The 14,144-nt window shown below is 37.0% G+C and overlaps 1 protein-coding gene across 2 annotated transcripts; it reads left to right on the forward strand.

The window, feature by feature from the left end:
- The first annotated feature begins 1,338 nt into the window (after positions 1-1,338).
- stk38a (serine/threonine kinase 38a) lies at positions 1,339-13,383 on the forward strand. Of its 2 annotated transcripts, none has more exons than XM_079827299.1 (14): positions 1,339-1,399; positions 2,763-2,899; positions 3,333-3,384; positions 3,513-3,635; positions 3,983-4,066; positions 4,155-4,278; positions 4,372-4,526; positions 4,825-4,927; positions 7,365-7,426; positions 7,660-7,777; positions 7,861-7,984; positions 9,584-9,679; positions 10,285-10,379; positions 10,475-13,383. In XM_079827299.1, exons 2-14 carry the CDS (start codon positions 2,769-2,771, stop codon positions 10,609-10,611), a joined length of 1,404 nt encoding a protein of 467 aa, XP_079683425.1. In that variant the 5' UTR covers positions 1,339-1,399; positions 2,763-2,768; the 3' UTR covers positions 10,612-13,383. The 2 variants fall into 2 exon arrangements, with proteins under 2 accessions (XP_079683425.1, XP_079683424.1); XM_079827298.1 differs by having other exon boundaries at positions 1,350-1,399; positions 4,825-4,951.
- The last annotated feature ends 761 nt before the right edge of the window (positions 13,384-14,144 follow it).

The raw sequence follows: 14,144 nt of genomic DNA on the forward strand, positions 1-14,144 counted from the left end.
AAATAAATTAGTAAAATTGAAGCAGTATTATTTAGATATTTAACTCTACTCTCTGTTCAGTTTACCCCAGTTATTAATTTATATTATTACGTTGTTACATTAATATAGCTGTAATTGTTTTGTATAGTTAGCATGCTATTAGTAAAGGTTGGCATCCTTACTAGTGTCTATGTACAACAGCTCCCTCATATGGTGAGGATAGAATAGCCTTAGAATTGTTATCACAGCAGTGGGTTCAACTCGTGTCAAACACATAGTCCTTTGTAGAAAACCCGAGATCCCTCTTAAACCAGAATATCTTTGTGAATTCTGTCCTCCAAAACTAAAATTCAAATATCACCGTACATGAAAAAATACTATAGTATATTATAGTAAAATTACTCTAGTAAATAGGCCTAGTACTATAGTGTTTTTTAACCATACTATAGTAAATATAATACAGTATAATACTGTAGTAGTATTTACTATAGTTTAACAATTGACTATAGTTAATACTACAGCATTCTGTAGTATAAATTAACAAAGTGTAGTAAATACTATAATATACTACAATTTACTGTAGTATCTTTACTATAGTATGGTTCCAAAAACACTATAGTATTTACTAGAGTGCTTTTATACTATAGTATTCTTTCATGTGGGAGCTTTTGGACAAACAAGTGAACTTAATAAAGGTTGGTGCAATGTGTTACTCGTGTTTTAAATGTTTTACATTTACACAGTTTTATTAATGACATTTTTGTTGTTGTTGGACAAAACAAAGGTTTTTAAAATGTTACTGTTTCATGATGTGTTATAGCCAATATGTTTCATAGCCTACTTACTGTTAGAATTTAGCTAAAAAGTCTGTAAATAGTTTTAGTAATGAATGTTGTGCATGTCTTCTTAATATTTAGCCTGTGGCCCCATCAGGAGCATAGGCCACCGAAAAATAATAATAATAATATTTGTAGTGTATGTATCTAATCAGAAATGTTTAATAATAGGCTACATTTATAAGGAAATATTGACTGTGTCACAACTAACCCTGATCCCTTATATTGTCTAAAATGCTTTCATTCTTTGAATTTATTGTTTAAATAAATGGGTCCTTCCAAGCAGTGGATTTCAAAATGTTTCAAAAAGAACTATGTTTTGAGTGTGCAAGCATAGCCAAAGTGGGTTTATATATATAAGTGTATGGGTGAAATAAAGGAGGATGATCGTTTTCAGCAGGTTAATTAATCACATTAAGGTTGGCTAATTTTGTCAAATTTTAGATTTTACATTTTAACAGCTGGGCTGTCAGAAAGAGGACTTTTGTTTTGCTCCTTTTTCCCCACTGAAGCACCAACCCGGAAAAAGGAAATAATGTCCGTCGTCGTCCACTAGCTCAAGTCAGTTTGAGGTCGAGTGGAAGGTAAGCAAACAAATATTTTTTCATACTTACACGTTGTTTATCTGTAAATAATAGTTTTGTTTTCGGTAGTTGTTTATACTTTGACAAAGTCGCTTGAGTTCTTTTTAGAAATTAAACAGGATTTTTAGCCGTTTCACACTTTGCCATGAGAGCAGATGAGTCTGAACAGACAGTTAGCGGGTGCTGCTAGCAGACTGACAGTCTTACTACACTACTTATAGTAGTTTTACTTTTCATGCTTTCTCTTTAGGCTTATAATTATTAGTCTTTGATTATTAAGAATTCATTAGCCTTAGTTTTGCTTTTGAAATAGCATAAATGCTAAATAAACAAACCCACTAAAAGCTTAGACAAACTTTAGTGTGTGTGTGTGTGTGTGTGTGTGTGTGTGTGTGTGTGTGTGTGTGTGTGTGTGTGTGTGTGTGTGTGTGTGTTTACAGTATTTTGTCAGTCTGTCCGTTTGCTTTTTCGTCTTTCTGTCTGTAGTCTTTCTCCTTGTAGTATTAAGTGTTGCTCGTGTCATTACTGTTTTTGTTCTCATTTTCTTTGTCAAATTTGTTTCATTTTATTAGTCACGATTTATTCAGTACGAGTGAAACTCCCCTTGCTGTCTGCAAACTCTCTCCTCAGACCTCAGTCTCAGTGAAATCAGCTGTGGAAGTTGAGTCATATGTTAAATGTGGCGTTTGTGTTAATTTCCAAGCAGAGTAAAGCATATGTACGTCTTTAGCTGGTATCTTAATGCTTGTTTTGGCCACGGCTCAACAAAGGGCCAGTCAGACTTTACAGGCGTGGATTTTCTGGGAAGTTAAACGTTGTAGCTGATTTTAAATGCTGCCTTTCACTGAATACCTGCACAAGAAACCCATGTGAAGCTGGCAATGGAAAGAAATTATCATTTTGATGTGAACCAGCAGCCTTCTGTTCCCGTGTCATAGATCAGGGGTTTTTAAACGGGTCCAGGGGCTGCAAGGGAGTGCTTGGGGGTCCATGGAGAAGTTCAGAGAAAAACAGTATACATAAATAAAAAATAAGATTACACTAAATAAATAAAACGAGTAAATAAATAAATAAAAATTAAGATATTAATAATACATATTTGGGGGTCCATTATATCTAAAAGATTGAAAACCCCCATCAAAGATTAAACACAGGGAGACATTGTATATAGCCATGTCAGATGTGAAGCTCTAATTTCTGAAGTTTAATTTATGGGACGATTCATTAATGTGAATAAAATACATTTACAAGAGGAAACGACACTTGTGTCAAGATACCCTCGACTCTAGTATTTTATATCTTGTTGGTAGCTATAAACACTAAAAAACTGTCCATTCTGATGCAACATGTTTTTCCTGTCCAGTGAACCATGGCGATGACAAGTCAGACGTCCTGCTCCTCGATGAGCAACCACACTAAGGAACGAGTCACCATGGCCAAAGTGACGCTGGAGAATTTTTATAGCAACCTAATATCACAGCACGAGGAAAGGGAAATGAGGTGAGAGCCAAAAAAAGCAAGAATGTGATTTAAGTTATTTTTAAGTGTAGACTTTATTTTTCCATCAAAAACTTCTGAGAGAGAAATATTTAGGACTTAAGCATTACTTTCTCTAATGTAGTTTTATACATTTCTCTAGTGAACAGGTTTGGCAGGTCTCAATGATTCACTAAGAATTTGGACAAATGCATGCAATTCCTCTCATACTTGAGGTTTGAGTGAATATGGCAAGACGACTGTCTGTCATTTGCACCCATTGTGTTTCTTTAAGAACCTCCCAAATTCCAGGGGCCCTTTAATACGCACTGTTCCTGCCGTCTTGAGATGATGTCAGACTAGAGGACCACACCTTTCGCTGGACTGATGAAACTACTCTACCACTTGGTAATAGTGTTTCATCACATGTCTAAAGGCTATTCTCTATCTGTTACAGGCAGCAGAAACTGGAAAAGGTCATGGATCAAGAGGGACTAGCTGATGAAGAGGTGAGTTTTTCTGAAATACTGCTTTTTTTCTTAAATTTTTGTAATAAAGTCTTGATCGAGACAACACACAGAGAATGCAATTTCATATGATCGGTTGATTTAATGGCTACTTTTTTTTGGTCCTGCAGAAGCGTCTCCGGCGGTCTGAGCATGCTAGGAAAGAGACAGAGTTTCTTCGACTTAAACGAACACGGCTTGGATTAGAGGACTTTGAGTCGCTCAAAGTGATTGGCCGTGGAGCTTTCGGAGAGGTATGACTTTCGTTCTGTTAAAGACTATATCAAGTTTTGGGGTTTTCAACATTGATAATAAGAAATGTTCAGAAAATTAGCATATTAGAATGATTTCTAAAGGATCATATGACACTGAAGACTGGAGTAATGATGCTGAAAATTCAGTTTTGCCATCACAGGGATACATTACATTTTATGATATATTTTCATTTGTAATATTATTTCACAATATTACTGTTTTTGCTATATTTTTAATCAGATCAATTCAGCCTTCATTACTATGAGAGACCACTTTCAGAAATCTTACAAACTTTAGTGTATTTGGTGATATTTTAGCACATTTAAAATGCACTTTCTCTCTCTAGGTTCGGCTAGTTCAGAAGAAGGACACGGGACACGTTTATGCCATGAAAATCTTGCGCAAGGCTGATATGCTTGAGAAGGAGCAGGTGAGTTTTCACTGATGGTGTCTCACAGGTCCACATATGGCATTTAAGTTTCTTTGTCTTGTTAACAGGTCTCTGTTTTCTGTTCAAGGTTGGTCATATTCGAGCAGAAAGGGACATCCTTGTTGAGGCAGACAGTCTGTGGGTGGTCAAGATGTTTTACAGCTTTCAGGATAAGATGAACCTCTACCTCATCATGGAGTTTCTGCCTGGAGGTGAGCATGGGTTGATCTGGGTTAATTTCAGAGAAACATTACAATCAAGATGATGGCACCAAATTTGACTGGCGTGTGTGTGTGTTTTCCCAGGTGATATGATGACTCTACTGATGAAGAAAGACACTTTAACGGAGGAGGCCACACAGTTTTATATTGCTGAGACTGTACTGGCTATTGACTCCATTCACCAGCTGGGCTTCATCCACAGAGACATCAAACCAGACAACCTGCTGCTTGACTCAAGAGTAAGAAAACACTCAGATTATTTCATGAAATTAAAAAAATAAATATGAATGTATAATTTTTAGAAAAATTCTTTCGCATTGTTCAGAAAAATATAGGCCGCTACATTTGTCACAATCAATTTCAATAGTCAACACCAATAAAATTTCACTTAATACTTGATACACAGAGTATATTATAACATTGTATTGAATTTTAACCTCCCTATAGGCAACTTTAAGTTCAATAACAGCCTAGCAGGGTCACATGGTCTTGATCAAAAGAGTTATTGTCATTCACAGTGTCATTTTGCTCTTTTAGGGCCATGTTAAGTTGTCTGATTTTGGCTTATGCACTGGTCTGAAGAAAGCTCACCGCACAGAGTTTTACAGAAACCTCAATCATAGCCTTCCCAGCGACTTCAGTAAGCAGACAAACATCTCTTCTGGTATTAATCCTATAAATTTCATATATCATATTACATTCATTTTTTGCATCATGCTCTTGTTAAAGGGTTAGTTCACCCAAAAATGAAATTTCTTCCATTAATGACTCACCCCAATGTTGTTCCACACCCGTAAGACCTCCGTTCATCCTCGGAACACAGTTTAAGATATTTTAGATTTAGTCCGAGGGCTTTCAGTCCTTTGAATGTAAGTGTATGCACACTTTGCTGTCCACGTCCAGAAAGGTAATGAAAACATCTTCAAAGTAGTCCATATGGGACATCATTTGGTTAGTTAGACTCTTTTGAAGCGTCGACAATACATTTTGGTCCAAAAATAACAAAAACTAAGACTTTATTAAGCATTGTCTTCTCTTCCGGCTTTGTTTGAATCCGCGTTCACAACGCCACAGTGACGCTGCTGACGTAAGACGCTGTGACGTGTTATCTGGTTATCTTTGGCAATTAGGGCATCCGGGACATGCACACTTACGCACCATTTTAATAAATATATAGCAATACAAACAATGTAGAACAGCTTGTTTACAGCGTGCGCTCCCTCAGACTACAAACGAAGCTCTGTCGCACCAGATAACACGTCACAGCGTCTTACGTCAGCAGCGTCACTGTGGCGTCGTGATCGCGGATTCAAACAAAGCCGGAAGAGAAGACAATGCTTAATAAAGTCTTAGTTTTTGTTATTTTTGGACCAAAATGTATTGTCGACGCTTCAAAAGAGTCTAACTAACCAAATGATGTCACATATGGACTACTTTGATGATGTTTTCATTACCTTTCTGGATGTGGACAGCAAAGTGTGCATACACTTACATTCAAAGGACTGAAAGCCCTCGGACTTAATCTAAAATATCTTAAACTGTGTTCCGAGGATGAACGGAGGTCTTACAGGTGTGGAACAACATTGGGGTGAGTCATTAATGGAAGAAATTTCTTTTTTGGGTGAACTAACCCTTTAATAAAATGTATTTAACATAATACGCTACTGTTCAAAAGTTTGGGGTCAGTAAGATTTTGAAATGTTTTTGTCTTTCACCCTCACCAAGGCTGAATTTATTTGATTAAAGGGACAGTTCACCCAAAAATGAAAATTAGCCCACGATTTACTCACCCTCAAGCCATCCTAGGTGTATATGACATTCTTCTTTCAGACTAATACAATCAAGAGTTATATATAATATAAAAAATCCTGGCTAATCCAAGCATTATAATGGCAGTGAACTGCAGCCCAAAATCCATTATAAAAGTAATCCACACTGCTCCAGGGGGGTTAACAAAGGCCTTCTGAAGCGAAGAGATGGGTTTGTGTTAAAAAACAACATATTTTAACTTTATAAAGTAAAATATCTAGCTTCCGCCAAGACCGCCTTCCATATTCAACTTATGAAGAAAGTGTAATGCCTCTCGCCGTTCAAAGCGCTTGTGCTACATCCGACGTCACTGTCGCACCAGTTGCGCTTTTTCCGTAAATTGAATACGTAAGGCAGTCTGGTGGAAGCTAGTTATTTTACTTTATAATAAAGTTTGAAATATGGATATTTTTCCAATTCACTTCAAAAGGCCTTTATTAACCCCCCTAGAGCCGTGTGGATTACATTTATAATGGATGGATGCACTTTTTTGGGGCTTCAAATTTTGGTCATTTACTGCCATTTTATAATGCTTGGATTAGACAGGTCTGAAAGAAGAATGTCATTCACCTTGGATAGCTTGAGGGTGAGTAAATCATGGGGTCATTTTAATTTTGGGGGGAACTATCCCTTTAAAAATAGTTAAAAACTGTAATATTGTGAAATATTAGTAAAATTTTAAATAACTTTATATTTAAATTTATTCCTGTGGTGGCAAAGCAGAATTAGTTTGACAAAGTCCCTTTAGAATTTGAAATCTTTTTGTTACACTATGAATGTAAAGGCCACACAGTTTTATCTTGCTGAGACTGTACTGGCTATTAACTCCATTCACCAGCTGGGCTTCATCCACAGAGACATCAAACCAGACAACCTGCTGCTTGACTCAAGAGTAAGAAAACACTCACAGATGCAACCATGATGTCAACATGATGTCTTTTGTGGTTTTTGAATTCATTCGACCACATGAGCGTCTACACTACAAAAGCAATCCGGTCTGTGCAATGTGTTTTCGACTACCTCTGGCAGTGGTCGAAAGTGGACAAGCTCAAAACGTTTTAGACCCTTTTACACCTGTGTTTAGCATCGTCCACTTGTGAGCCGATCAACCAAAACGCTTCTTAATACCAGGTGTAAACAGGGCCCTTGCTAAATAAAAGTATTAATAACCTAGTGACTAAACCTAAGCTTTTGAACAGAAGTGTATATTAAGTAATAGAGATTGTATGGCTGATTCTGTGGCAGTAACAGATTTTTTTTTTCTTCAGCGTTCCAGAACATGAACTCAAAGAGAAAAGCAGAAACATGGAAGCGAAACAGGAGACAGTTGGTAAGGGTTTCCTCTTGACCCAATACTGCCCTGCACATAGTGGGTGGGTACAGATAGATTTGTGTTGCATGAAGAGCCTTTGCAAGAAGTTATTGTGAAATCAGTGTGGGAGGGTTACGATGTAGTCTTGTGTAATCCATTATATTCTCTATCTCACAACTTTTTTTGTGCTAGGTCAATAAGTAGAGTTGGATATAAAGAGATTTGTCTGAATTAAAGGCATCTTTTTTCAGGCCTTCTCCACTGTTGGTACTCCTGACTACATTGCCCCAGAAGTCTTTATGCAAAATGGGTATAACAAGCTCTGTGATTGGTGGAGTTTGGGTGTTATTATGTATGAAATGCTGATTGGTGAGTTGATTTTTAGTCTGTACATAAAGTATGTTTGTTTGTTTATTTTGTTTTAGCTAAAGGGATTGTGTGGGTTGTTTCAGGTTACCCTCCATTTTGCTCAGAGACGCCTCAGGAAACGTACAGGAAAGTGATGAACTGGCGGGAAACTTTGACCTTTCCACCCGAAGTCCCAATTTCAGAGAAGGCCAAGGATATGATCCTCAGGTTCAGCTCTCTCACTGCTTATAATTCTCCTTCTTCCTCTTTTATTGGGCTTTATTTTGTTGCTGTGATTATTTGCCTTTATTTTATACTCTTCGCTAGTGTTGTCACGATACCAAAAGTATGACTTCGATACGATACCAGACTAAAATACCTCGATACCAATACTGAATCGACAAAACAAACAAACATTAAAAGTAATTGAATAATAATGTTTTATAAAAATGTTTTATCTAAAACTCACTTGACCAGCATGTTCCTGCCCTGCTTTTTGACCATTCCCTCCTCTTATTGCAATAATAATTACATGCCAGCGCGAACATCCTTTGTTGTGCAACAATCACATTGTTTGCATGTTTGCAACAATCACATAATCAATCATGTTAACATTCACTAACCTTTCACAATGCTGAACAGTTTTTAAGTTAATAGAGTAATTTTTGTAGTGAGTAATTGTAATTTTATAATTACAATAAAGAGATTTTTAATTTTACATTTTTGTTTTTTCAAAAGTAAACAAAAATGCAAATTAGAAACAACATGACAAAAACAGTGCTTTATTTTTCAGCTCCGGTAGGTCTATTTAACAGTAGCATTCAAGAAAGAAAGTAAATAAGCATATATAAAAAAAACAGCTTAGTCCTCACTCTATAAATTAGCTATACACTGATTCTTAATAAATACATTTTATTCAATATTTTTTTCTATTTTCTTTGTTGTTTGATTAACATTAATCACACAGAATATTATGTCCTGCCGTTTAAGACCCATCAATTTCATTGGAACCCATCCAATTTCTTACTCAACTCTGTATACGTTCACTAAATACATACCCGACTGTGTTTACCTGAATACCAATACGTGCATTTTTACATATTTTTTACCATTCAAACCCAATAATCTGCGAAAGAGAACTGAATCGCGATTGCATGTTGTCTGAAAGGTGTGTGCGTCAATTATATTTGACTGTTCTGCTTCCATTGTTTAGTGAATGGTGGAAGCAGAGCTCAATGTGTGGACGCGCTCTTCCTGGAACAACACGCTGAACGCGGCAACTAAACCCAATGTATTCGCAATGATTTGTTACATTTTGTTCTCATTAATGTTATGTAATATGACAGTCACAATCATAGTTATTATTAATTGCGCAATGCCTTTTAAGCTGTGTGCGCAGAATGAACACCGGTACGCTGAAGCTCTTTTTTTAGCGCGTTTATTTAGCTCAAACAAACGCAGTCTATATGAGATTGATCCATGGGCATCGGAACCATTGTATGTGGGTGGGACAAGACCCACCCACTTTTTACAACCAATGATATTGGACCCACTCACTTTTATCGTCTCTAATTCAGCACATGTCTGTTCAGCTACCCCTAGTCGATAAACACTTATTATTAAATACATGTTAGACACTTTATTTCCTAAAATGGATTAATCGTTAACATCCCTACGTGCAGCACTGGAACCTTTGTCTCTTCTCTCATCTCAGTGCATTTTGCTTTCATTAACCATGATGCCAAGCTACATTTTGAGACATGGTTACATTTTAGCAATCTTTTTTTTTCTTAAGTGTTCACCTGATGTTCTGTTGTTTTCCACTAGGTTCTGTTGTGAGAGTGAGCTCAGGATTGGAGCCACTGGAGTGGAAGAGATCAAGACTAACCCTTTCTTTGAGGGGGTGGACTATGACCATATCAGGTATACTGTGATCTCGTGTAGACAAACACACAGATTAAAGAGTAGATATTGAAACATTATTTTCGGTTCATTACTTCTGGTTTACGCAGTGTGCACTTTAATCTGCAATTCTAGCTTATATGTGTATTCTATGCCTACAATTTGCATACTATGCACATTTTACAATACTGTTTGAAAATTTTGGGTCAGATTTAAAAAAAGACAGAAAGAAGTCTCTCATGCCCAACAAGGCTGCATTTATTCAATCAAAAGTAAAAAACGGTAATATTTGGAAATAAAACATGAAATGAGTATTAAAATAACTATTTTCTATTTTAATATATTTTAAAATATAATTTTACTGTGATTGCAAATCTGTATTTTCAGCAGCCATTACTCCAGAATCACATGATCCTTCAGAAATCATTAGAATATGCTGATTTGGTGATCTAGAAACATTTATTATTATCGATGTTGAAAACTGTCGTGCTGCTAAATATTTTTGTGGAAACCATTTTTTTTGTGCATCTTTGGTATTAAAGGTATTAATTTAATTTTTAAGAATGGTAAGAGAGTAGTATGGATGTATGCAATTCTGAACACGGCTGATGTTTTTTCTTCTCTAGGGAGAGACCAGCGGCTATTCCAATTGAGATCAAAAGCATTGACGACACCTCCAACTTTGATGAGTTCCCCGATTCAGACATCCTTCAGCCTACAGGTGCGTTTTTAGTCTCTTTAGTCAGACATCATTTTATGGGTTATGCATTTCAGAACTATATAATAACATAACTCCCTCACTTCCTCTCTCTAAAGCCCCTCCTGTGTCCAACCACACCGAGGCAGATCTGAAGAGTAAAGACTGGGTGTTCATCAACTACACCTACAAGCGATTCGAGGGGCTGACCGCACGAGGAGGCATCCCATCGTACATGAAAACTGGGAAAAGATAGGCTTCGATGGGGACTTGATGACATGCTGCATTCTTGCAGTGGCTGTTTTTCCATAAGGAGAAGTTCTCCATCGCTGCTCCTCGCATCTGAAGGATCTTGCATCATCCGTTTCCTGTTTTGATTCAGTCGACCGTGACTCATTAATGGATGTGGACTCCACCCGCACTCAATCCGTTCAGAGTCATACCTAAGGGCTTCTTTTCCTCGAACACCCAAAATGCACTCACTTCACCATTTTTTCTTTTTTTCCTTCTTAAGGATCTAAGATTTGAGGTAATCTTTCAGGTTGCCAGTTTTTGTAAATGGAGATATTTTTAGAACACTGACACTGGTAAAAAAAAAAAAAAAAAGGGCTTGAATGGAAGCTAGTTCGATCTCCTGCAACCATAATTGATTTTAACTGCATTAGCACTGGTGGATCGTTAAATTACCATTTCGAAGAACAAGCTTTTGTGGTAAAATCCCCATCTCAGCCTTTTTCGTGTCCACATCTTAGAGATTGAAAACTTCCCTAGTTTTAATTAAGATGGATTTTTTTGAAAATCCATTCTTTTAAAGACATACTTTCCTCTGTTTCATGGAAATTCTTTCTCTTGTTATGCTCACCATCCATGATCTCGGAGACAATGGCAAAACACGGGGCCCAGTCGGTCGGATCTGAATGCGTTTCGTACAAATCCCCAAAGCTGCAGATGTTGCCTTGCGCTCGGATCCTTCCTTCTTATACCAGCAGAAACATCACGAATGCATTTGCCAATCAAACCAAATTGTTCATCAACTGCATATCAGGAAACTTCACCAGCTTATATCAACAACCAAGCAAACTCTACGGACCAGCATTTTTTTTTTATATAATGCGTAGTTCCAGCCACTGACTGGTTCAGAAGTAGCTTGGTGCTAATGCTATTGTTTTTCTTAATAAAGGGGCTCATTGCTGAAGTTTGGGGAACAAAGCGACATTTCTTGCATCTTGAGGAGAATAGCAACACACTTCAGGGATTTGAATTTGATCGAGTCTTCCATTTTGTGGGGAGGAAATGTTCAATGCAAATGTTTTTATACTACCAAAGAGATGCCACTTTTAATCAGCTTTATGGGCTTGAATCTCGACGTTGTTTGGTAATGGATGCTTTGGCTTTCATACAGCATTAATAAGCAAGCTTATACTTTGTCTTAAGCAGCTAGCAACTTAACTCGTAGCAAAATATTAATTCCGTATGGTTCCATTCATTACTGAATGTCTGCATTACTGAAGCTGCTTGTATCAGCATGTTGCTAGTGATGGCTGACTTTGTACAAATCAAGCAAGAGTGCAAGAATGGTTTTGAGAGTGTGTGAAATTCGCAGACAGTGAATGTCGTCTTTCTGTGACCAAACTGAATGTATCTTGAAGATTAAAAGAGGCTTCCAGAAGATGCATTCATTTAGAATCGGCTGCTCAAGAATGACCTGAGATTTGCATAAATGCTCGAGTGAATGATTTGGTGACTAGATTTTATGCACACGGCATGACAAAGTTTTTGTATGTGGAATTGCTTGTTGATAGATGTCAAGCTCAGCAGCCAGTGAACACAATATACTGCTTGAGTAATATCTCAAATAACATTACTGTATCCCAGAATGCTAAAAATGATATGGAAAGTAGCATGAAATCATGTTTGAATGGTGCGTTTTTTTTTTATCCTTAGAGCAATATGTGACCGTCTTTGGTCTGGATGTGTATTATTATTATTATTATTATTTTTAAAATATATAATAGTTATGGCTGGAGATTTTTCATGCTCTCTGTCTGAGGGTCATTCTGTTGCATGTTTTCACGTTTGCTGGACAAGTCAAAGCTATGAATGAGTTTGAGGTTTCGTGCTGCTTTATTTGTTCCCCTTATTCTAGTATCAAGAATATGTAGGGGTGATTTCATGGTTATTGCTTATGAATGATGGCTTGGTGGAATTATACACTGTCTCCAGGAAGCAGATCACAGGCTGGACTGCTTTGTTTGTATCTCTTGTTGCTGTATCTCACATGCTGAAAATGATCATGAAGATCATGATCATAAAGAGTGTTTTAAATTCTCACTTGTTTTTCTGTAGGTTTCTTGCTTGCATCCTTGTCCTAGAGTGAGGACGTTCTCTTTGAATCAGGAAAAAATACTTCTTTTTTTTTTCTTGAAGATGAACAATGCACCTTTTGCTAGTTGTAATGTCATGTATATTTAAAGTGTATATACACACACACACACACTTGTCAAGTTGTTATACACACTGAATGACTGTTCTGTTGTTTGCCTGTAAGAGAGTTTGTAATTCTTTCAGCAACTTTTTTTCACACCTAACCAGATGTAGACTAGTCTTAAGATTTTTGGGGTCTATATTTACTTGCTTAGAGCTAAAGAAATAATTACACCAATGTGTATAAAGGAGTTCATTCAAACTGGCGCTAGTGCTCACAAACTATCCGTGCAGGAGATCCCGGATTTATTGCTGTTCATCCAGATCACAAATGTGTATCAAATGCAAAGCTGATCAAGGAGCGGCATTCCTGCTTCTGAAGGGTTTGTGAACACGGCTCCTGATTTCACTGATGTCACATTCTGCTGTGGGAGGTGGGCGTTTGTCCTCTCCCTGCCTTAAATTTGAGTTGTAGAGTGTTTGTGGATTTTTCCTAAGCTCACAGAGCACCTTTCACTGGTTTATTTGTCTGATAGAGAGTTTGTTTTTGAGGTGTGGGCACACTTTGACCTGTAAAACGTCCTGAATAAAACACCAGTTCATTTACTTGTGTGTGAGACTCTTCTGTTCCTTCTTTCCACCTTATTAGTGGTACATGCTACATGCTTTTTCTCTGTTGGGAATTTTTAAACTCCTAACCCGAGGTATTAAACTTCAGCATGTAGCTCGTCCTACATGTTTGGGATGCAGACCTGAATAATAACTTTGCTATCAAACTTCCCACAAGCTTAAATTGAAAGACACTCCATTGCAACATGCTCATGAACCACTCAAAACACCTTAGCAACTGCATAGTAACGATCTGGCATTATGTTGGCAACTTTTGCAAGGACAAACAGACAGTTCTTGAAATGTATGTAATTCTGAAAAACAATCACTATAAAAAAGATGGAACACACAAATGATGTGTGATATAATAGGGCTGTCAATCGATTAACATTTTTAATTGCACTTTTGTTGTGTGATTAATCACGTGAAATTAAGCATACGCCATTTATCTCATTAAACACGTTCATTTTGTCATCGTTTGCTATATCCAGCAAAGTAAACGATCAGATTGAAGGGTGATTCTCACAAAGCTGTATTTTCTGCACACTTCAAGACTCCAAAAGGACACCAAATATAAGGAGTCCATATAATTCTATTAATATACTTGTACACACCTAAGCACGCATGAAAAAAAACAAACATTACAGAATTCAGTGTATAGTATGTGTACAGAGCAGCAACAAAGAGCTTGTGTTCATTTTAGCTGAGTCAAGCTGCGATATCGAACAGGACCACACGGAGACGCCCCCCAAAAAA

Source organism: Gobio gobio, assembly GCF_949357685.1.
Source record: "Gobio gobio genome assembly, chromosome: 10".
Classification (NCBI taxonomy): domain Eukaryota; kingdom Metazoa; phylum Chordata; class Actinopteri; order Cypriniformes; family Gobionidae; genus Gobio; species Gobio gobio.